Raw genomic sequence first — 23,848 nt, forward strand, 5'->3', positions numbered from 1 at the left:
ATCTGCCCTCCTCCAGCTGCACTCCTTTCCCTCCTGCCCTCTCACTGTCACCTGCTTGGTGCTCAGGGTCACCCAGCACAACCCTCAGGCTGCAGCGTGCAGGGAGCTCATCACCCTGCTGCACCCTCAGGCAGGAGCTGGTTCTGCTCTTTCCCCTGTTCCAAAGCTCATTTCCCCACCCACCCCATGCCAAGGCAGCCTGGGCACAGCCAGGTTAGAGGTTGTTCAGGGAGAGTTTCCTTGTCTCAGAGTAGCTGAACCCTCAGAAATAGGGATGAGTTCCCAAACCCATCCATATCCAGGATGCATAGGAGCACAGAATAGAAGCACAGAATCAGGCAGGTTGGCAGAGAGCTCCAAGCTCAGCCAGCCCAGCCTAGCACCCAGCCCTGCCCAACCAACCAGACCATGGCACTCAGTGCCCCAGCCAGGCTTGGCTGCAACACCTCCAGCCACAGCCACTCCACCACCTCCCTGGGCAGCCCATTCCAGTGCCAATCACTCTCTCTGACAACAACTTCCTAACAACATCCAGCCTAGACCTGCCCTGCCACAGCTTGAGCCTCTGTCCCCTTCTCCTGGCCCTGGCTGCCTGGCAGCAGAGCCCAACCCCACCTGGCTACAGCCTCCCTGCAGGCAGCTGCAGGCAGCAATGAGCTCTGCCCTGAGCCTCCTCTGCTGCAGGCTGCACCCCCCCAGCTCCCTCAGCCTCTCCTCACAGGGCTGTGCTCCAGGCCCCTCCCCAGCCTTGCTGCCCTGCTCCAAACACCTTCCAGCACCTCAGCATCTCTCTGCAATGGAGGAGCCCAGAACTGGACACAGCACTGCAGGGGTGGCCTGAGCAGTGCTGAGCACAGGGGCACAAGAACCTCCCTTGTCCTGCTGCCCACACTGCTCCTGAGCCAGCCCAGGATGCCATTGGCTCTGCTGCCCACCTGGGCACTGCTGCCTCCTCTGCAGCTCCTCTCTCCCAGCACCCCCAGCTCCCTCTCTGCCTGCCTGCTCTCAGCCACTCTGGCCCCAGCCTGTAGTGCTGCTTGGGGTTGTTGTGGCCAAAGTGCAGAACCCTGCACTTGGCCTTGTTCAGTCTCATCCCATTGGCCTCTGCCCACCCATGCAGCCTGGCCAGGTCCCTCTGCAGGGCTCTGCTACCCTCCAACAGCTCCACTCCTGCTCCTAGCTTGGTGTCATCTGCAGACTCACTGATGCTGGACTCAATCCCCTGCTCCAGATCATCTCTACAGTCATTGACCAGGACTGTGCCTAGCACTGATCCCTGGGGCACACCACCAGTGCCAGCTGCCAACCACCACTACTCTCTGGGCCCTGCCTTCCATCCAGTTCTCGACCCATCTCAGAGTGAATCTGTCCAGGCCACAAGCTGCCAGCTGTGCCAGGAGCTGCCAGCTGTGCCAGGAGCTGCTTGTGGCAGATGGTGCCAAAGGCTTTGCTGCAGTCCAGGCAGGCTCCATCCACTCCTGCCCCACAAAGGATCAGCCCTCCACAAGAGTCTGCATTTTAATGGACTGAAGGAAGCAGATGTGCAAGGGATGCTGAGAGCCACCCAGCATCTCTCTCTGCCTCAGGAGCCTCTGGACACTCTTGGCAGAGTTCTCTACTGGCCTCTAATAGGAGGAAGGCTTTGCACATGCACAGGCAAGACAGACACAGCAGCAGAGACTTGGATCTCCCCCCAGTCTCCAGCCACACATCTCTCCTCCCCATTCCCACTTTGTAATCCACTTCTTTTCTCCTGTTTCTGGGCTGTTTGGGGCTTCTGTGCTTCAGCCTCTGCCACAGGCTGGCAGCTCCTTGAGCCCAATGATGGCATATTGGACTTCATCATCTCTGGGCCTCCTGTGAGCCTGACTTGCTTCAATGTTACAGTAGAGAGCATCCTCAGTGCTGGGCTGGGCTTCAAAGTCCAGGGTAGCATATTTTAGGTCTTTGCTGTCACCCTTGAGGCTTTCCTTCCTTTCACTGCTGCCATCCTGTGAACAGAAAGCAGAGACTGATGGAAGCACAGAGCTGTTGGCCTTGGAAAAGGCCTCTGAGGTCATCCAGTCCAACCATCAGCCCCACACCACCATGGCCACTAAACCACATCCTGAAGGGCCAGGGCCACATCTTTTTGACCACCCCCAGGGATGGAGACTCCACCACCTCCCTGGGCAGCCTATTCCAATGCCTCCCAGTACCTGAAGGGGCTACAGGAAAGCTGGAGAGGGACTTGTGGTGGTAGGACAAGGGACAATGGTTTAAACTCGACCAGGGGAGATTTAGGTTGGACATCAGGAAGAAGTTGTTCACTGTGAGGGTGGTGAGACACTGGCACAGGCTGCCCAGAGAAGCTGTGGACACTTCATGCCTGGGAGAGCTTCTTCAGAGGTTTCCTGAACACCCCCCCCAGGGATGGTGAACTCTTGTAAGCATCACTCAGTGCCAGGCCCCAGCTGCTGCCCAAGGACAGCAGGAGGAAAGGAGAAGCCCTGTGAAAACTGAACCTTCAGTCACCACAGAGGGGAAAGGACAGAAATCTCTTTCCTTCCTCACCTCTCCCTGCTGCAGGGCACAGCCTCACTGCCCAGCCTTGCTCCTGGCCTCTGATTCATTTCTCAGCCACAGAAGCATTTGCTCCACTCTGCTTTTCCATGTCTCTGGGGGGCTTTCCTTACACCAGCTCCAAGCCTCTCCCTCCAGCAAGGACCACTCTTCTCTGGTGACATTAAGTCTCTTTCCCTCTCTCTGGTGACATTAAGTCTCTTTCCCTCTCTCTGGTCCCATTAAGTCTCTTTTCCTCTCTCTGGTCCCATTAAGTCTCTTTTCCTCTCTCTGGTGACATTAAGTCTCTTTTCCTCTCTCTGGTGACATTAAGTCTCTTTTCCTCTCTCTGGTGACATTAAATCTCTTTTCCTCTCTCTGGTCCCATTAAGTCTCTTTTCATCTCTCTGGTCCCATTAAGTCTCTTTTCATCTCTCTGGTGACATTAAGTCTCTTTTCCTCTCTCTGGTCCCATTAAGTCTCTTTTCCTCTCTCTGGTCCCATTAAGTCTCTTTTCCTCTCTCTGGTCCCATTAAGTCTCTTTCCCTCTCTCTGGTGACATTAAGTCTCTTTTCCTCTCTCTGGTGACATTAAGTCTCTTTCCCTCTCTCTGGTGACATTAAGTCTCTTTTCCTCTCTCTGGTCCCATTAAGTCTCTTTTCCTCTCTCTGGTGACATTAAATCTCTTTTCCTCTCTCTGGTGACACTCAATCCCATTTCCTCTGCTGCTCACCACCAAAGCTGAGCCCCAAGGTCCTCAGCAGATGGGGCAGGCAGCTCCACTGGTGAGGGGTTCTGGAGCACAGTGGAAATCTCTCCTTCTCCTTACCTGTGCCATGCCCTCTGCTTTGCCACAGGTGTCCTCTCCTCGGCTGTTACCTTTGGAATGAGCCAAAAGCAGAGGGTTTAGAAGCAGAGAAGTGCATGGAAGGTTGGGGCAGTGCCTGTGCTGCAGGAGGTCTGGGGCAGGATTTGGGACTGGCCAGTGGGAGAAGCAGTGGTTGAGCCCAGGGGACCTCTCTGCCCTGACTGTGATGAACACATTGCTCCTGCCTTGCTTCTCCCTGGGCAGCCCATCCCAGTGCCAATCACTCTCCCTGCCAACAACTTCCTCCTAACACCCAGCCTTAACCTGCCCTGGCACAGCTTGAGCCTCTGTCCCCTTCTTCTGGCCCTGGCTGCCTGGCAGCACAGCCCAACCCCACCTGGCTACAGCCTCCCTTCAGGTAGTCCCTCAAATCATTTCAACTCCCTCTCCACTTTCTCTCATGGACCAAATGATCTCAAAGGTCTTTTCCAACCTGGGTGATTCTGTGACCCCTCCTCACTCCCAGGTCACAGCATCACAGAATGCCCCTTGCCCTGGCACTGGCATCCCCAGCAGAGCCTGGCCCCAGCCTCTGCCACTCACCTGCACATCTTTATCATCATTGCTGAGGTCACCTCTCAGCTGCTCTGCTCCAAGCTCCCAGCCCCAGCTCCCTCAGGCTCTGCTCCTAACAGAGCTGTTCCCTTCCCTGCAGCATCTCTGTGGCTCTGTGCTGGGCTCTCTCCAGCAGTTCTGTGTCCCTCTTGACCTGGGGGCCCAGAGCTAGCCCAGATGTGTCCTCAGCAGGGCAGAGCAGAGGGGCAGGAGAACCTCTCTCGACCTTCTCACCACAGCCCTTCTGATCCACCCCAGATGGCATTGGCCCTGCTGGCCCCAGAGCTCACTGCTGGCTCATGCTCACCCTCCCTTCCACCAGGACCCTCCAGATCCTTTTCCCCTTTACTGCCTTCCAACAGCTCAGTCCCCAACCCCCCCTGCTCCCTGGGGCTGTTCTGTCCCAGGTGCCAGACTCTCCCCTTGCCCTTGGTGAATTTCATTCCCTTTCTTCCCGGGAAGGTCCTGTTCAGTACAGAGCAGAACAGGAGGCACCAGCAGGCTGCACCTACCTCTCCTCCTCAGCTGCTTGCACCACCAGACACACAGCACTGCTGAGACCACGAGGGTCAGGATGAGCAGGATGCTCAGGACCAGAGAGAGCAGGAGGAAGATCTTCAAGCTTGAGCCGAAGCAAGAGGAGCAAAGGAGGTTCCAGCATTAGATGATGGCACAGTGTGATGCTGCCACAGCCCACGACCAAGCAGGCACCAAACAAAGGCACACAGACAGCTTTGGTGCACTGCAAGGGAGGTCTGATCCTCCTGCAGCAGTGCTGGCTTCGTTTTTCTACCTGCTTGTGCCTTCTGAGCATTCCCTAAACTCCTCTCTGGGCTTTAAACCCAAAGCCCTGCTCCAAGAGCACAGTGCAAGGCTCTCTCAGGCAGGAGCTGCCTTCTCCTCCTGTCTTTTGCTGCACCTGCTGCACTGGAGCTGATGTCTGGTTGTACTCCCTGGTGCTGCTGCAGTGCTGATGTCTGCATCTAACAGCCTGGGGAGCGAAGGCTCAAACAGCTGCCAAGGACTGTTTCACTGTTAGGTGTTCATGGAGAGCAGTGAGAAAGGCTTAAGGGCAGCATCAGAGTTTCTTGTGCTGCCAAGAGCACAGCCCAGAGAGAAAAGGGTTCAAAAGCAGTTAGAGTCCAGGAAACTGGGACTGGGCTCTACCAGTCTGCTCCTTCCTCTGCAGTTCCACCCTGGGCAGCAGCTGGAAGGATGCCTGCCAGACACAGCTCCTCTCTGAGCAGGAATCTCCACAACACCCAGAGCCAGCCTGCCCCAGGAAGCTGGGGAGGTTGGGGGTGAGATTTAACAGCTCTTGCCTGTGTTGGAGCTCAGGGACTTTCTGCAGGCCTTACCTTGGTGCCAGGGTGATGGCAGCAGGAGTTGCCTGGCTGGAGTTTGCTGCAGCTGACAAAGTGGTTCTGTTTGAAGCTGCAATCACAGACACCAAGAGAAGAAGAATCACTGCTGGGCTGCCTGGCACAGCACCACAGCATGGGTTGGGTTGGAAGGGACCTTAAAGAGCATCCAGTCCCAACCCTCTGTCACTGGCAGGGACATCTCCCACTAGAGGAGACTGCTCAGGGCCTCATCCTGCCTGGGCTCAAACACTTCCAGGGATGAGTGTCCACAGCTTGCCTGGGGGACCTGTGCCAGTGTCTCACCACCCTCATAGTGAACAACTTCCTAATGTCCAATCTAAACCTACCCTGCTCCAGTTGAAACCATTGCCCTTTGTCCTATCACCACAGGCCCTTATAAAAGGTCCCTCTCCAGCTCTCCTCTAGCCCCTTCAGGTATTGGAAGGCACTGGGACAGGCTGCCCAGGGAGGTGGTGGAGTGCCCATCCCTGGAGGATGAAGAAAAGTGTGCCCATGGCACTTGGGCACAAGGTTTAGTGGCCGTGGTGGTGTTGGGTTGCTGGTTGGATTTGATGATCTTAAAGGTCTCTTCCAACCAAACCACTTCCATGGTTCTATCTTCCACAGCATGGTTAGAGAGGGGAGGTTCAGTCCTGTAGGGTTTGGGCAGGGAAATGAAACTCAGTATGGACTCAGAGAATGGTTGAGATTGGAAGGGAGCTCAAAGCTCAGCCAGTTCCAACCCTCTGCCATAGGCAGGGACACCTCCCACTAGAACAGGTTGCTCAAGGACTCATCCAGCCTGGTCCTGAACACCTCCAGGGAGGTTGTGGAGCACAGAAGCACAGAATGTGGTCTTTGATCACATTCTGTGCTCCACAACCTCCCTGGGAAACATGTGCCAGTGTCTCAGCAACCTCAACCTGTGCCAGTGTCTCACCACCCTCAACCTCCATCAGTCTCTCACCACCCTCACTGCAAACAACTTCTTCCTAACATCCACTTTCAATTTCCCCTCTGCCACTTCAAACCCATTCCTCCTCCTCTCATTCCCAGACCTTCTCAATAGTCCCTCCCCAGCCCTCCTGCAGCCCCCTTCAGATCCTGCAAGGCCACTCCAAGGTCTCCTCCAAGCCTTCTCCTCTCCAGCCTGCACAGCCCCAACTCTCTCAGCCTGTGCTCACAGCAGAGCTGCTGCAGCCCTCTCAGCATCTTGGTGGCCTCCTCTGCACTGGCTCCAACACTTCCCTGTCCTGCTTGTGCTGGGGGCTGCAGAACTGCCCCCAGGACTGCAGGTGGGGTGTGAGGAGAGCAGAGCCAAGGGGCAGAATCCCCTCCCTTGCCCTGTGCCCACACTGCTCTTGCTGCAGCCCAGCACAGGGTTGTGTCTGGGCTGCACTCCCACTGCAGGCTCCTGTGGAGCTTTGCATCAGCCCAGACCCCCAGGTCCCCATCTTCTCCCTTGCACCAGCACCCTCCTTGCTCAGCACTGTTTAGCTCAGTTCCTCACTGCCTCACATCCCTGCAGAGCATCAGGCTTGGATGAGAGCTAAGGACTGGTTGGAGCTGCTCTGCTGAAGAAGCAACTTCTGCAGCCCTCTGAGCATCTTGGTGGCCTCCTCTGGACTGGTTCCAACACTTCCATGTCCTGCTTGTGTTGGGGTCAGTCCTTCTGGAAGGCAGCTTTGGTGCACTGCACGGGAGGTCTGATCCTCTTGCAGCAGTGCTGGCTTCATCTTTCTCCCTGCTTGTGCCTTCTGAGCATTCCCTAACCTCCTCTCTGGGCCACGTTGAGGAGGTGCTGTAAGCTGGGCAGTGAGGGGGCCAGATGGAGGGAGGAGGAAAGCAAGTGAGCCTGGCACCTGCCACCCACCCCACCGAGCAGCACTCACCCTGGGCAACGCTGAGAGTCACCTCCACCATGCGCAGGAGCTGGTCCTGCTCCTGCAGGGCACACCAGTACACACCAGAGTCCTGTGCCTGCAGGCTGCTCATGGTGACAGTGACAATCCCCTGCAGGGAGTCGTCCTGGATGGTGACTCTGCCTTGAGACCCCTTGTGGCTCCGTGGGGACTCGGTGTCCGTGCTGGCCAGCAGGGTGCATGGCTTCCCAGCTTCTGCTCTGCACCAGGCTTTGCTCCCAGGGCTGTGCTCAGAGGAGCTGTACAGGCACTGCACAGAGACCTTGCCTGACTCCTTGGCCGTGCAGAGCTCTGTCCCTGCAAAACACCCAGCAGCTTGGTGACATCTCCGTGTTGTGGAGGGCCAACAGGCCCCAAACAGGCTTAGAGCTACCTATTAAAGGGACACAAATGGGCACAAAAGGGACACAACAGACCTGGCACCAGAAAGCCTGGCCTGCCCAGGGCCCAGGTTGTGTCAGCTCACACACCTAGCTCATGGTCTACTGGGTGCAAGGTCCCTGCTCTTCCCATATTTGGGGGAGCCAGGCCTGTGGACCCTGCCTAACATGGTGTGGTTTGGCTACCTGCCCTCCTGATTGGCTATTCTTCTGTCCAAGGGGCAATGAATCCCAGCCCACGTTGCTAAAAGGAGACAGGCAGGTGAACAACCTGCTTTTGCTCCCCTGCTTTGCTCCCCTGCTCTGTGCCTGCTCTCTCTGCTGTGCAGGGTTACTGCTGCTTGAGCAAGGTTACTGCTGCTGGAGCAGGGTTATTGCTGCTGGAGCAGGGTTACTGCTGCTGGAGCAGGGTTACTGCTGCTGGAGCAGGGTTATTGCTGCTGGAGCAGGGTTACTGCTGCTGGAGCAGGGTTATTGCTGCTGGAGCAGGGTTACTGCTGCTGGAGCAGGGTTACTGCTGCTGGAGCAGGGTTACTGCTGCTGGAGCAGGGTTACTGCTGCTGGAGCAGGGTTATTGCTGTTGGAGCAGGGTTACTGCTGCTGGAGCAGGGTTACTGCTGCTGGAGCAGGGTTATTGCTGCTGGAGCAGGGTTACTGCTGCTGGAGCAGGGTTACTGCTGCTGGAGCAAGGTTACTGCTGCTGGAGCAGGGTTATTGCTGCTGGAGCAGGGTTATTGCTGCTGGAGCAGGGTTACTGCTGCTGGAGCAGGGTTACTGCTGCTGGAGCAAGGTTACTGCTGCTGGAGCAGGGTTATTGCTGCTGGAGCAGGGTTATTGCTGCTGGAGCAGGGTTACTGCTGCTGGAGCAGGGTTATTGCTGCTGGAGCAGGGTTATTGCTGCTGGAGCAAGGTTACTGCTGCTGGAGCAGGGTTATTGCTGCTGGAGCAAGGTTACTGCTGCTGGAGCAGGGTTACTGCTGCTGGAGCAGGGTTACTGCTGCTGGAGCAGGGTTACTGCTGCTGGAGCAGGGTTATTGCTGCTGGAGCAGGGTTACTGCTGCTGGAGCAAGGTTACTGCTGCTGGAGCAGGGTTACTGCTGCTGGAGCAGGGTTATTGCTGTTGGAGCAGGGTTACTGCTGCTGGAGCAAGGTTACTGCTGCTGGAGCAGGGTTATTGCTGTTGGAGCAGGGTTACTGCTGCTGGAGCAGGGTTACTGCTGCTGGAGCAGGGTTATTGCTGCTGGAGCAGGGTTACTGCTGCTGGAGCAAGGTTACTGCTGCTGGAGCAGGGTTACTGCTGCTGGAGCAGGGTTATTGCTGTTGGAGCAGGGTTACTGCTGCTGGAGCAGGGTTACTGCTGCTGGAGCAGGGTTACTGCTGCTGGAGCAGGGTTACTGCTGCTGGAGCAGGGTTACTGCTGCTCTTGCACACTGCCTTATTGCTGCCTGCTAAACTCCACTGCTGCCAGTTACCAGGAGCAGACCCTGGATGCCTGCATGCAATCAGCCTGTGTAGCCAGCTGGCACCATGCTGAGGCTGCAGCACATCTGCCTCTGCACCTGAAGGTCCTGCCTAGAACCCCTGCACATATACCCACAGATCATCCAGAAGAAGCCAGGAGAACGAGGTCAGAGACCATCTGCATCCTTTCCCCAGGAGCCAGGAAGACTCAAACCTCAATGTCCAACAAGACAGAGTCCCCTGAGAGCATTTGGGCACTGTCTGGACTGTGCAGGAAGGACCTTGCCTGAGCCTTGGCTCCACTGGCCCGAGGAGCAGCCACCTCTGTGCCCACCAGAGGCAGAAAGGCAGAGACGTGGGGGGCAGCTGTGTGCTGGCCACGCTGGGGCTCCTCTGTGCTGTGCTGTGCTGTGCTGTGCTGTGCTGTGCTGTGCTGTGCTGCAGGGGGGCAGAGAGAGCAGGGCAGGAGGGGCTGAACTCTGCCAACAGCCACACTTGGCTGCAGGGAGGGGCAAGGCTGACTCCAGGGACTACCACACTTGGCTGCAGGGGGAACCACAGCTGGCTGCAGGGGGGGACAAGGCTGACTCCAGGGACTACCACAGCTGGCTGCAGGGACTGCCACAGCTGGCTGCAGGGACTGCCACAGCTGGCTGCAGGGGGACCAAGGCTGACTCCAGGGGGTATCAGCTGACTCCAGGGAGTACCACAGCTGTCTGCAGGGATGTTCTAGAGCACTCCACATTCTTTCCTTCTCCCCCCTGCCCCCTCAGGTTTAAATGGGAGTGAGGTTGGGTAAAAGAGTTAAGGCAGAGACAGCCACACACAGGCTGCCAAGGCTGACTCCAGGGACTACCACAGCTGGCTGCAGGGGCACCACAGCTGGCTGCAGGGAGGGACAAGGCTGACTCCAGGGACTACCACAGCTGGCTGCAGGGGGACCACAGCTGGCTGCAGGGGGGGACAAGGCTGACTCCAGGGACTACCACAGCTGGCTGCAGGGGGGGCCAAGGCTGAGGTTGGAAGGGACCTCAAAGCTCAGCCAGTTCCCAGCCTCCCCATAGGCAATGGCACCTCCCACTAGAACAGGTTGCTCAAGGTCTCATTCAGCCTGGTCCTGAACACCTTCAGGGAGGTTGTGGAGCACAGAAGCACCCAATGTGATCTTTGATCTTTGATCACATTGGGTGCTTCTGTGCTCCACAACCTCCCTGGGAAACCTGTGCCAGTGTCTCACCACCCTCAACCTGTGCCAGTCTCTCACCACCCTCCCTGCAAACAACTTCTTTCTCACATCCACTTTCAATCTTCCCTCTGCCACTTCAAACCCATTCCTCCCCCTCCTCCTCCTCCTCCTCCTCCTCCTCCTCCTCCTCCTCCTCCTCCTCCTCCTCCTCTTCCTCCTCCTCCTTCTCCTCCTCCTCCTCTCATTACCAGACCTTGCAATAGCCCCTCCCCAGCCCTTCTGCAGCCCCCTTCAGATCCTGGAAGGAGCAGAGCTGGGAACTCACCGAGCAGTGTGTGAGCAGTCAGTGTCTCATCTCTGTTGTGCCTTTCTCAGCAGAAGAGAGTGCTGCAGGCCACTGTTGGGGGTTTTAATCTTGCTCCTCACAGATAAGGATTTCATTTCTCTCAGTAAAATATTCCAATTAGCCTCAAACCAGCACATCTGAGTGAATTCATTGTGTGTGTGTGGAGTGGGGGGGGGGGGGGGGTGGGTGGATAACTCCCAAACCATCACAGGTGGCTTCCACAAATCCCTGTCCTGTGGCAGCTGTGCCTTGAGACACTTCTGACTTTGGCAGCTTTTCCACCCACCTTGGACTCCTGCCCTGTGGATCCAGACTGCTGGATATTGCTTGCAGCATCAGGAGGCAACCAAGCTGCAGAGGGATCCAGCAAATGATCACTGCCCAACACCTGTCTGCTCCCTGTGGGCAAAGCCTGCTGCTGCCTGCATTCTCTGCTCAGCCTGAGTGGTCGTGGGGTAAAAGCTGTGTTTGTAGCTTAGCCTTTTGTGCTGGTTCCATAGAGTCACAGAATCCAGCAGGTTGGAAGAGAGCTCCAAGCTCCTCCAGCCCAACCTAGCACCCAGCCCTGCCCAACCAACCAGACCATGGCACTAAGTGCCCCAGCCAGGCTTGGCTTCAACACCTCCAGGCACAGCCACTCCACCACCTCCCTGGGCAGCCCATTCCAGTGCCAATCACTCTCTCTGCCAACAACTTCCTCCTAACATCCAGCCTGGACCTGCCCTGGCACAGCTTGAGACCTGCCTTGGGAGGGACTCCTGCCTATTGGATACTGCTTGCAGCATCAGGAGGCAGCCAAGCTGCAGAGGAATGCACAAGGGATCATCACCCAACACCTATCTCCTCCCTGTGGGCAAAGCCTGCTGCTGCCTTGATTCCCTGCCCAGCCTGGCAGGGAGGTAAAGCTGTGTTTGCAGCTGAGCCTTTTGTGCTGGTTTGAGGCTGATTGGAATATTTCAGTGAGAGCAATGAAATCCTTAGCCGTGAGGGGGAAGGATAAAACCCAACAGCAGCCTGCAGCACTCATCCTCCTGCTGAGAAAGGCAATTGCTGGGAGTGCAGATAAGGCACTCACTGCTCACACACTGCTCAGGGAGCTCTCAGTTCTCACTCCAGGGGGCACCACAGCTGGCTGTGGGGGGTAGCACAGCTGGCGGCAGGGAGCACCACAGCTGGCTGCAGGGGATATCACAGCTGGCTGCAGGGGATACCTCAGCTGGCTGCAGGGGATACCTCAGCTGACTCCAGGGGGGAACCACAGCTTGCTGCAGTGGGTACTACAACTGACTGCAGAGGGCAGCACAGCTGGCGGCAGGGGGTACCACAGCTGGCTGCAGAGGGTACCTCAGCTGGTGGCAGGGGATAGCACAGCTGACTGCAGGGGATAGCACAGCTGACTGCTGCGGGTAGCACAGCTGGTGGCAGAGGGTACCACAGCTGGCTGCAGAGGGTAGCACAGCTGGTGGCAGGGGATAGCACAGCTGACTGCAGGGGGTAGCACAGCTGGTGGCAGGGGGTACCACAGCTGGCTGCAGAGGGTAGCACAGCTGGCTGCAGAGCATATCACATCTGATGGAAGGGGGTACCACAGCTGACTGCAGAGGGTAGCACAGCTGACCCCAGGGGGTATCACATCTGACCCCAGGGGGTACCACAGCTGACTGCAGAGGGCACCAGAGCTGGCAGCAGGGGGCACCACAGCTGGCTGCAGGGGGCACCACAGCTGGCTGCAGGGGGCACCACAGCTGGCTGCAGGGGCTATCTCAGCTGAGTCCAGAGGGTTCCTCAGCTGAGTCCAGAGGGTACCTCAGCTGTCTGCAGGGGGTACCTCAGCTGTCTGCAGGGGGTACCAAGGCTGACTGCAGGGGGTACCACAGCTGACCCCAGAGGGTACCACAGCTGACTCCAGGGTGTAACACAGCTGGCTGCAGTGGCTATCACATCTGACCCAGGGGGTACCTCAGCTGTCTGCAGGGGGTACCACAGCTGGCTGCAAGGGTACCTCAGCTGACTCCAGGGGGTACCACAGCTGGCTGCAGGGGTACCTCAGCTGACTCCAGGGGGTACCTCAGCTGGCTGCAGGGGTACCTCAGCTGACTGCAGGGGGTACCACAGCTGACTGCAGGGGTACCTCAGCTGAGTCCAGAGGGTACTTACTCTTGGACACATAGAGCCTGACCTCTACAAGCCGGGCGAGCTGCCGGTCCCCCTGCAGCGCACACCAGTAGGTGCCAGCATCCCGAGCCTGCAGCTTCCTCATGGTGACAGCCACAGTTCCACTCTGGATGTCGTCTTGCATCAGGGCTCTGCCTCCCAGGGCTCTGCTGTTGGTCCAAGTTGAGTTTGTGCTCAGCCAGGTGTGACACCCACTTGGACCTCTTCGACACCAGACTCTGGGCGCGGTTCTGTGCTCCGCGTGGCTGTACCTGCACTGCACAGAGACTGTGTCCAGCTCCCACTTGTGCAGCTCTGCAACCCAGGGAAGCACAGAATGGGTTGGGTTGGAAGGGACCTCGAAGCTCATCCAGTCCCAACCCCACTGCCATGGGCAGAGACACCTCCCACCAGCCCAGGCTGCTCAGAGCCTCACCCAACCTGGCCTTGAACACCCTCCAGGCAAGGGGCATCCACAACCTCCCTGGGCAGTCTGTGCCAGCATCTCCTCACCCCCACAGTGAAAAACTCCTTCCTCATGTCCAATCTACACCTACCCTGCTCTAGTTTCACATCATTGCCTCTTGTCCTAAACAACAGGAGTTGTCCATTGCCCCCTGCCCAAAACAGCAGAGAAGGTCTCTGACCCACAAGTGATGGGCACAAAGGCATTCTCCTGGCCTGAGCTGGGCATCTGCACCAAAGTGCCCCTCAGGGACAGCCCAGCAGTGAGGGCAGGGAGGAGCCAAGAGCCTGTAAGGCCAGCTGGGGCTCTGCCACGCTGTGCCTGTGAGAGGGGAAGGCAGCAAGCAGGGCTGGGCAGGGTGAGCAGCTGTGGGCATCACAGAACATCAGGGGCTGGAAGGGAGCTCCACAGCTCAGCCAGCCCAAGCCCTGCCAGAGCAGCAGCACCCAGAGCAGGTCACACAGAACACAGCCAGGAGTGGGTTGAGTATCCCCAGAGAAGGAGACTCCATATCCCCCCTGGGCAGCCTGTGCCAGGCTCTGCCACCCTCACAGGGCAAAATTCCTCCTCATGTTCCCATGGAACCTCCTCTGCCTCAGCTTCCACCACTGCCCCTTGCCCTGGCACTGGCATCCCCCAGCACAGCCTGGCCCCAGCCTCTGCCACTCACCTGCACACAGTTATCACCACTGCTGAAGCTGCTCAGCTGCACGGGTGAGGGGGGGCAGAGTGGGGGCAGGAAGGATGCTGCTTTCTGACAGCATCATTCTGACACCTGCTGGGTTTGTTGAGGGGGGGTGGGAGGCAGAGACTCACCCTTGTACACATTGAGTGAGAGAGTCTTCTGTGCCAGGTACTGCTCGTAAGGGGAGGTGCGGAGGCTGCAGCAGTAGGTGCCTGAGTCCTCTGCCTGGAGGTTCTTCATGATGATGGTCACTCTCCTGGTCCTGCTGTCATCCCTTAGAGTGACTTTTTTCACTGTGACCTCCTCTGAGGTTGGGTATGGAGCAGACCAGATCTCTGCTAGGATTTCCAGCTGCTCACCTGTGACCCGGCCCCAGCCCCTCAGCTGCTGCTGCTGGCCCCGCGGGGCTGTGTAAGGACACTCCAGGAGCAAGCTGCTGCCCTCCCTTCGTGTCTCCTCAGCATCAGGGCTTTGGCCTTGGAGCCCTGCAAATATCAGATAGGGTGAGGGGAAGGGGAGCTGGTGCAGGGCTGCTCACAGCCTCCCTAAGGACCAGGGAAACTCTGCCTCTGACCTTCCCCTCTGGGCACCTGTGGCTGGAGGAACTCAGAAACCCAACATCCATTCCTGTTGGTAAGTTCACCTGCTTGGAGAGGGGAAGGTTGGTTTCTGGTGGGCAGTGTGGAGACCTGAGCTGGGCTTTAGAATCAAAGCACAGAGGTGTGGGTGCCAGGGGTGCTGGACCTTCAAGGCTAAAGGTGTGGGTGCCAGGGGTGCTGGACCTTCAGGGCTAAAGGTGTGGGTGCCAGGGTTGCTGGACCTTCAGGGCTAAAGGTGTGGGTGCCAGGGGTGCTGGACCTTCAGGGCTAAAGGTGTGGGTGCCAGGGGTGCTGGACCTTCAGAGCTAAAGGTGTGGGTGCCAGGGGTGCTGGACCTTCAGGGCTAAAGGTGTGAGTGCCAGGGGTGCTGGACCTTCAGAGCTAAAGGTGTGGGTGCCAGGGGTGCTACACCTTTAAGGGTAAAGGTGTGGGTGCCAGGGGTGCTGGACCTTCAGGGCTAAAGGTGTGGGTGCCAGGGGTGCTGGACCTTCAAGGCTAAAGGTGTGGGTGCCAGGGGTGCTGGACCTTCAGGGCTAAAGGTGTGAGTGCCAGGGGTGCTGGACCTTCAGAGCTAAAGGTGTGGGTGCCAGGGGTGCTACACCTTTAAGGGTAAAGGTGTGGGTGCCAGGGGTGCTGGACCTTCAGGGCTAAAGGTGTGGGTGCCAGGGGTGCTGGACCTTCAGAGCTAAAGGTGTGGGTGCCAGGGGTGCTGGACCTTCAAGGCTAAAGGGAGCAACAGTGAGAACTGGGCTGCCCCTTCCCTCCCCACCCCTGCAGCCAGCTGCCCACTGTCGAGTCCCCCTGCACTGTGGAGCTCCCCAGGCAGCAGGAGGGAGGGAAGTGGACTCCACGCCCATCCCCAGCCCTTCTCTTACCTGGGAAGCAGAGTGACAGCAGGAGGAGGATGCTCAGCCCCATGGCTGTGCTCAAAGCCAAGGGAGGGGCATTGCTGGGGGCTGCCCGAGGTGCCCTGCTCAGAAGTGCCTGCCTGGTGGAGCCCTCCCCGAGCACAGAGCTGCTGCTGGAGGAAGTGCCTGAGGGCTGTGTCCCAACGGAAACCCTTGGCCACGTTTTGCAACAGAACTGCTGCTGAGATAACTCAAAAGTGCCTTTGGGGAAGTGGCTAAGAGCAGAGCTCAGCCTGCCCTGGGGGGCACAGGGAGTCCCTCTGCTGCTCTTGCCAGGCTGCTCCCATGCTCTGCCCGCGGCTGGCAGATGGAGCAGGTCTGTTGGCACGGCCTAGCCCTTCCTGCTGGGCATCTAAGGGGTCCTCTACCCAGCCTGCAATAACTCCTCAGAGCCAGGGAGGGCAATGAAGTTGCCACCGAGTTGGAGGCAAGTGTGGGTCTGCTGGAGGGCAGGAGGGCTCTGCAGAGGGACCTGGGCAGGCTGCACAGATGGGCACAGTGCAGTGCCAGGAGTATCAACAAAGCCAAGTGCAGGGTTCTGCACTTTGGCCACAACAACCCCAGGCAGGGCTACAGGCTGGGGCCAGAGTGGCTGAGAGCAGGCAGGCAGAGAGGGAGCTGGAGGTGCTGGCAGAGAGGAGCTGCAGAGGAGGCAGCAGTGCCCAGGTGGGCAGCAGAGCCAATGGCATCCTGGGCTGGCTCAGCAGCAGTGTGGGCAGCAGGACAAGGGAGGTTCTTGTGCCCCTGTGCTCAGCACTGCTCAGGCCACCCCTGCAGTGCTGTGTCCAGTTCTGGGCTCCTCCATTGCAGAGAGCTGTTGAGGTGCTGGAAGGTGTTTGGAGCAGGGCAGCAAGGCTGGGGAGGGGCCTGGAGCACAGCCCTGTGAGGAGAGGCTGAGGGAGCTGGGGGGGTGCAGCCTGCAGCAGAGGAGGCTCAGGGCAGAGCTCATTGCTGCCTGCAGCTGCCTGCAGGGAGGCTGTAGCCAGATGGGGTTGGGCTCTGCTGCCAGGCAGCCAGGGATAGAAGAAGGGGACAGAGGCTCAAGCTGTGCCAGGGCAGTTTGAGGCTGGATGTTGTTAGGAAGTTGTTGTCAGAGAGAGTGATTGGCATTGGAATGGGCTGCCCAGGGAGGTGGTGGAGTGGCTGTGGCTGGAGGTGCTTCAGAGGAGGCTGCATGAGGCACTCAGAGCCAGGGCTTAGTGAATCAGAAGCTGGTAGGGGATAGGTTGGGCTGGATGAGCTCAGAGGTCTTTCCCAACCTGCTTGATTCTGTGATTCTGTGAGTTCAGAGCTGTGTCTGCTGTACCCACCATGGGATGCCCAATCTCTACCACCCCAGGCAGTGCCCTTGTGCCCTGCTGTGCACACAGCTTTGCTTTCCTTTGCTTTAGTTGGAAGGGAGATAATTTTGTTATTTAAACTGGAGAAGTCTTCACTCTCCACTTGTCAGCTGGCCTGGGGATCAGAGCAAACCAGACCAGACAGAGAAAGATCTCAGGCACCTCCACCAGAAATAACTGAGCCTGGAAAGGAAGTGACAGAGGGGGGGAGATATAAAATCAGAATCAGCAGAGAGAGAGAGAGGGAGGAGCATTAATTCAGTGAGGTTGCAGGAAGGAAGAGGAGAAATCTTTGATCACATTGGATGCTTCTGTGCTCCACAACCTCCCTGGGAAACCTGTGCCAGTGTCTCACCACCCTCAACCTGTGCCAGTCTTTCCCCACCCCTCTTGTAAAAGAATTTCTGCCTAATCCCTTGCCTAAATCTGCTCTCCTCCAGCTCAAGCCTTGGTGCAGAAACTCTTCTTTGCCTTGTACACTTGGGTGGCTCTTTGCTTTGGCTCTGCCCTGCTCAAGCAGGAGTCAGAAACAGGCACCCCCCCGCCCCCCCTAAAACCATGCAGCAGTTGTGCTGCCTGGCTCGGTGCCAGCTCCACTGGAGCTCTGCCCCACGTCGTTGTGCTGCCTGCTGGGGCTCAGTCTGTGCCTCCAGGAGAAAGGCAGGGATCAGGCAGGAAAATTGTGGCCAACAAAAGACCAGGAGATTCTCCAGCTTTGGGTAAGGCTTAGTAGAGTGCTCAGGGAGAGATCTTTTCATGCCTATTCAAGCTTTCTGTCTGGAGACAGAGTGAGCACAAATAGAGATGGAATTAGGTTCCCTCTGTGGAATAGTTAACAGGCCTGAGCTGGCTCTGCAGAGGCTTCAAAAGCCTGAGGATATAAAAGGTTTGGTAAGGCTGTGTCGGTTGTGTGTGATAGCAAAGCTGTGCCAGTCATTCCTGGGAGAGGAGGGTTGCTGGAGCAGGGTTATTGCTGCTGGAGCAGGGTTATTGATGTTGGAGCAGGGTTATTGCTGCTGGTGCAGGGTTACTGCTGCTGGAGCAGGGTTACTGCTGCTGGAGCAAGGTTACTGCTGCTGGAGCAGGGTTACTGCTGCTGGAGCAGAGTTACTGCTGCTGGAGCAGGGTTACTGCTGCTGGAGCAGAGTTACTGCTGCTGGAGCAGGGTTATTGCTGCTGGAGCAGAGTTACTGCTGCTGGAGCAGGTTTATTGCTGTTGGAGCAGGGTTATTGCTGCTGGAGCAGGGTTACTGCTGCTGGAGCAGGGTTATTGCTGCTGGAGCAGGGTTACTGCTGCTGGAGCAGAGTTACTGCTGCTGGAGCACGGTTATTGCTGCTGGAGCAGAGTTACTGCTGCTGGAGCAGGGTTATTGCTGCTGGAGCAGGGTTATTGCTGTTGGAGCAGGGTTACTGCTGCTGGAGCAGGGTTATTGCTGCTGGAGCAGGGTTATTGCTGTTGGAGCAGGGTTACTGCTGCTGGAGCAGAGTTATTGCTGTTGGAGCAGGGTTATTGTTGCTGGAGCAGGGTTACTGCTGCTGGAGCAGGGTTACTGCTGCTGGAGCAGAGTTACTGCTGCTGGAGCAGGGTTATTGCTGCTGGAGCAGAGTTACTGCTGCTGGAGCAGGTTTATTGCTGTTGGAGCAGGGTTATTGCTGCTGGAGCAGGGTTACTGCTGCTGGAGCAGGGTTATTGCTGTTGGAGCAGGGTTACTGCTGCTGGAGCAGAGTTACTGCTGCTGGAGCACGGTTATTGCTGCTGGAGCAGGGTTATTGCTGTTGGAGCAGGGTTATTGCTGCTGGAGCAGGGTTATTGCTGCTGGAGCAGAGTTACTGCTGCTGGAGCAGGGTTATTGCTGCTGGAGCAGGGTTATTGCTGTTGGAGCAGGGTTACTGCTGCTGGAGCAGGGTTATTGCTGCTGGAGCAGGGTTATTGCTGTTGGAGCAGGGTTACTGCTGCTGGAGCAGAGTTATTGCTGTTGGAGCAGGGTTACTGCTGCTGGAGCAGGGTTATTGCTGCTGGAGCAGGGTTACTGCTGCTGGAGCAGGGTTATTGCTGCTGGAGCAGGGTTATTGCTGCTGGAGCAGGGTTACTGCTGCTGGAGCAGGGTTATTGCTGCTGGAGCAGAGTTATTGCTGCTGGAGCAGGGTTACTGCTGCTGGAGCAGGTTTATTGCTGTTGGAGCAGGGTTACTGCTGCTGGAGCAGGGTTACTGCTGTTGGAGCAGGGTTACTGCTGCTGGAGCAGGGTTACTGCTGCTGGAGCAGGGTTATTGCTGCTGGAGCAGGGTTACTGCTGTTGGAGCAGGGTTATTGCTGCTGGAGCAAGGTTATTGCTGTTGGAGCAGGGTTACTGCTGCTGGAGCAGGGTTATTGCTGCTGGAGCAGGGTTATTGCTGCTGGAGCAAGGTTATTGCTGTTGGAGCAGGGTTACTGCTGCTGGAGCAGGGTTATTGCTGATGGAGCAGGTTTATTGCTGTTGGAGCAGGGTTACTGCTGCTGGAGCAGGGTTACTGCTGCTGGAGCAGAGTTATTGCTGCTGGAGCAAGGTTATTGCTGTTGGAGCAGGGTTATTGCTGTTGGAGCAGGGTTACTGCTGTTGGAGCAGGGTTATTGCTGTTGGAGCAGGGTTACTGCTGCTGGAGCAGGGTTACTGCTGCTGGAGCAGAGTTATTGCTGTTGGAGCAGGGTTATTGCTGCTGGAGCAGGGTTACTGCTGCTGGAGCAGGGTTATTGCTGTTGGAGCAGGGTTACTGCTGCTGGAGCAGGGTTACTGCTGCTGGAGCAGGGTTACTGCTTCTGGAGCAGGGTTACTGCTGCTGGAGCAGGGTTACTGCTGCTGGAGCAGGGTTACTGCTTCTGGAGCAGGGTTATTGCTGCTGGAGCAGGGTTACTGCTGCTGGAGCAGGGTTATTGGTGCTGTTATTTGGATGAGCTCAGTTCCAAAAGTCCCAGCAAGTCTTTTCTGCACATTTGCTTCCTCCCTGTCTCCCAGAGAACTTCCTTCTCCTCCACAGAGGGATCCTTCCCTTGGGCAGCTGCTTTTTATGCTGTATTAAAGGTGCAGGACTCAGTGCCCTGGCTCTGGTGTGCTTCTGGTGCCATGGTCTGGTTGATTGGCTAGGGCTGGGTGCTAGGTTGAACTGGATGAGCTTGGAGGTCTCTTCCAACCTGGTCGATTCTATGGTTCTATGGTTAGTACCTGGGGTCCTGCCTCTTCATGAGCAGCTCCTAAGAGACATTCAACAGCCTTGAAGAAAATGAGTCACAGGATCACAGGCTCACAGATGTCAGGGGTTGGAAGGGACCCAAAAAGATCATCCAGGCCAATCCCCCCCTGCCAGAGCAGGGCCACACAATCCAGCTCAGGGCACACAGAACACATCCAGACAGGCCTGGAAAGGCTCCACACAAGGAGACTCCACAACCTCTCTGGGCAGCCTGTGCCAGGGCTCTGGGAGCCTTCCAGGCAAGAAGTTGCCTCTTGTGCTGAGCTGCAACCTCCTGTGCTGCAGCTTCCATCCACTGCTGCTTGTCCTGTGCCAGGGAGCAGTGAGCAGAGCCTGTCCCCCCCTCCTGACCCCCAGAGCCTGTCCCCCCAGAGCCTGTCCCCCCACTCCTGACCCCCAGTCCTCAGAGAGTTACAGACATTGATTCAATCCCCTCTGAGTCTTCTCCTCTCCAGAATAAGCAGCCCCAGGTCCCTCAGCCTCTCCTCACCAGACAGTGCTCCAGTCCCTTTAGCATCCTCACAGCCCTCCCTTGGACCCTCTCCAGCAGATCCTCTGCAACTGGGGAGCTCAAAGCTGAACACAGTCATAGGACCACAGAATGTGCTGGTCAGAAAGGTCCTCTAAAGGCATCCAGGCCAGCCCCCTGCAGTCAGCAGGGACATCCTCAAGCAGATCAGTTTGCTTAGTGCCCCCTGAATGTCTCCAAGAACAGGAGATGCTCCCTGGGCAACCTGTTCCAGTGTTCCACCACCCTCAGTGTGCAGAGCTTCCTCCTGATGGCCAACCTGAACCTCCCCTGCTCCAGTTTCAAACCCTTGCCCCTCACCCTGTTGCTACAGGACCTTGTGAACAATCCCTCCCCAGCTTTCCTGCAGGCTTGCTCCAGATGCTGGAAGGTCACTCTGAGGTCTCCTTGGAGCTTTCTCTTCTCCAGGCCAAACAACCCAAAATTTCTCAGTCTGTCCACCTCGAGTCCTGCCCTTCAGGGGGCTGTGATGTCTATGAAGCATTGCACATGCAGAGGAGGAGCTGCTGTGGGGACAGCTGTCCCTTGAGCCACTGACCTCATGGTCCTCTCTGGGAGTGGTGGAGCTGACCCAGGGGATGTGCTCCTCAAGGTGAGCAAAGCCACCTGTGGAAAGCTCCAGTTCAGTCCCCAAGCTGCAACCTGGGTGGCAGCTGTGACCAAAGGCTGCCTTTAAGGGAGGCTGTCACAGCTCTCAGGTGGATCTCTCACAGCTTCTTCTACCTCAAGCAGCTGTTTGAGGAAGGGCAGGCTGTGGCAGGCCTGTCCATGCTTCCAGAGGATCACAGGGTCACAGGATATTAGGGGCTGGAAGGGACCCATGGAGATCATCCAGTCCAACCTTCTTCCCAGAGCAGGACCACACAATCTAGCACAGATCACAGAGGAACACATCCAGACAGGCCTTGAAAGGCTCCACAGGAGGAGACTCCACAACCTCTCTGGGCAGCCTGTGCCAGGGCTCTGGGACCCCTACAGTAAAGAAGTTCCTGCACTCTTTCTTGGCCTCACTCCTGCTGTGGCTGCTGCAAGGTCTGTCCTTGCCCTGTGCTGCCTCCTGCTTCTGTGCCCTTAGTCAGCAGGCTCTGCTAGGCTCCCCTCTGCCTCCCCTTCAAATCCCTGTGCCCTTCTCTACCCTTCAAGGCAGTGACAGGAGCCTAGCAGCAGTAAATTCCTCTGCTGCCCCACTGCCAGCAGATGTGCTCAGATTGCTCTCCCCTGGGCCACTACCTACCTGTCTCGCTCCAGCAGAGCAGCGCAGAAAGGCTGCACTGACACCCTGGCTGCAAATCATTTCCAATTATAGGACTAAGCAGCTTATTAACAACACATTCTGGCTAATCATCTTGTGCCAGATAGCTTCACATTGTCTTGTCCCCAAATCCCTCTCTCATCAGGCACTTGATGCTGGGTAACAAGCAGGGGGATGGCACTCGTCCTCCGACGGACGCACCCCAGGAGCCTGCAATTAGTTCAGTTCCTGCAACTGGTTGCCTGCAAAGGGAGCCAAGGACCCTGCTGCACTGCAGCCCTCAGCCACGGCCATGGGCAGAGCATTGGCAGCCCCTGCCATGTGAAGAAGGGCTGGGAATCATGGAATCATAGAACCGAGCAGGTTGGAAGAGAGCTCCAAGCTCCTCCAGCCCAACCTAGCACCCAGCCCTGCCCAACCAACCACACCATGGCACTAAGTGCCCCAGCCAGGCTTGGCTTCAACACCTCCAGCCACAGCCACTCCACCACCTCCCTGGGCAGCTCATTCCAGTGCCAATCACTCTCTCTGACAACAACTTCCTCCTCACATCCAGACTTTCAGCCTTGAAAAGAGAAGGCTTAGGGGAGACCTTATCACCATGGCCCTCCCATCAAGGGAGGCTGCCAGGAGGATGGAGACTCCCTTTTCATAAGGAGTCCAGGGGTGATGGGGACAAGTTGCTGCTGGGAACTTGCCCATTGGACTCCAGAAGAAAAATGTTGACCATGAGAGCAGTTGGACATTGAAATCAAAGAATCACAGAACCACACAATCAGGCAGGGCTGGAAGGGACCACAGGGATCAGCCAGCCCCAACCCCCCTGCCATGGGCAGGGACACCTCACACTAGATCAGGCTGCCCACAGCCTCATCCAGCCTGGCCTGAAACACCTCCAAGGGTGAGGCTTCCACCACCTCCCTGGGCAATCCCTTCCAGGCTCTCACCACCCTCATGCTGAAGAACTCCTTCCCAACATCCAGTCTGACTCCCCCCACTTCCAGCTTTGTTCCATTCCCCTCTCCCAAGGGAAGCAGTGGAGTCCCCTACATTGGTCAGCTTGAAGCTTCAGCCTGGCAGGGTGCTGGGTCAGCTCATTTCAACTCCACCATCACCTAGAAAGGTTGGACCAGATAATCCTTGGGGTCCTTTCCACCCTGGCATGCTGTGATTTTGTGACCTGCATTTGCCATGTCCATTGGAGATCTTGGAGAAGAGAAGCCTTCTGGAGTCCTAACTACAAGAAGGTTATGGATGTGCTGGAAGGTGTCTAGAGAAGGGCCAGGAGGATGCTCAGGGGGCTGGAGCTGCCATGGTCTAGTTGACTGGATAGGGCTGGGGGATAGGTTGGACTGGATGATCTTGGAGGTCTCTTCCAACCTGCTTGATTCTATGATTCTACTATGAGGAGAGACTGAGGGAGTTGAGGCTGTGCAGTCTGCAGAGGAGAAGGCTCTGAGGTGACCTTATTGTGACCTTGCAGTATCTGAAGGGAGCTACAAGAAACCTTGGGAGGGACTTTTCAGGCTGTCAGGTAGGGATAGGACTTGGGGGGGATGGAACAAAGCTGGAAATGGGGAGAGTCAGACTGGATGTTGGGAAAAGGTTCCTCAGCATGAGAGCAGTGAGAGTCTGGAAGGGATTGCCCAAGGAAGTGGTGGAAGCCTCATCCTTGGAGGTGTTTCAGGCCCGGCTGGATGAGGCTGTGGACAGCCTGATCTAGTGTGAGGTGTCCCTGGGCATGGCAGGGGAGCTGGCTGATCCTTGTGGTTCCTTTCAACCCTGACTGAATCTATGGTTCTGTGGTTCTAGGATAGGCCATGATGAGATGTCTGGCCAGGACCCAGCATGGTGTCACTAAGGAGCAGCAGCAGTAATGAAGTTGGTCCTTTGGCTGCATCCCTGGCAGAGGATTCTCTTGGAGAAGAGGAGGCTCAGGGCAGAGCTCGTTGTTGTCTACAACTACCTGAAGGGAAGTTGTGGCCAGGTGGGGTTGGGCTCTGCTGCCAGGCAAGCAGCAACAGAACAAGGGGACACAGCCTGAAGCTGTGCCAGGGCAGGTTCA

At 57.1% G+C, this 23,848-nt stretch overlaps 1 protein-coding gene across 1 annotated transcript; it reads right to left on the reverse strand.

Moving 5' to 3' along the window:
• Window positions 1-1,522: 1,522 nt before the first annotated feature.
• On the reverse strand, window positions 1,523-15,475 carry LOC135191403 (polymeric immunoglobulin receptor-like). The gene is made up of 8 exons (XM_064173688.1): window positions 15,403-15,475; window positions 14,060-14,413; window positions 12,781-13,092; window positions 7,221-7,547; window positions 5,323-5,398; window positions 4,477-4,586; window positions 3,371-3,420; window positions 1,523-1,991 (listed from the first exon to the last, which is right to left on the reverse strand). Exons 1-8 carry the CDS (start codon window positions 15,443-15,445, stop codon window positions 1,785-1,787), a joined length of 1,479 nt encoding a protein of 492 aa, XP_064029758.1. The 5' UTR covers window positions 15,446-15,475; the 3' UTR covers window positions 1,523-1,784.
• Window positions 15,476-23,848: the final 8,373 nt, after the last annotated feature.

The sequence above is a fragment of the Pogoniulus pusillus genome, chromosome 39 (genome assembly GCF_015220805.1).
Source record: "Pogoniulus pusillus isolate bPogPus1 chromosome 39, bPogPus1.pri, whole genome shotgun sequence".
Lineage (NCBI taxonomy): Eukaryota > Metazoa > Chordata > Aves > Piciformes > Lybiidae > Pogoniulus > Pogoniulus pusillus.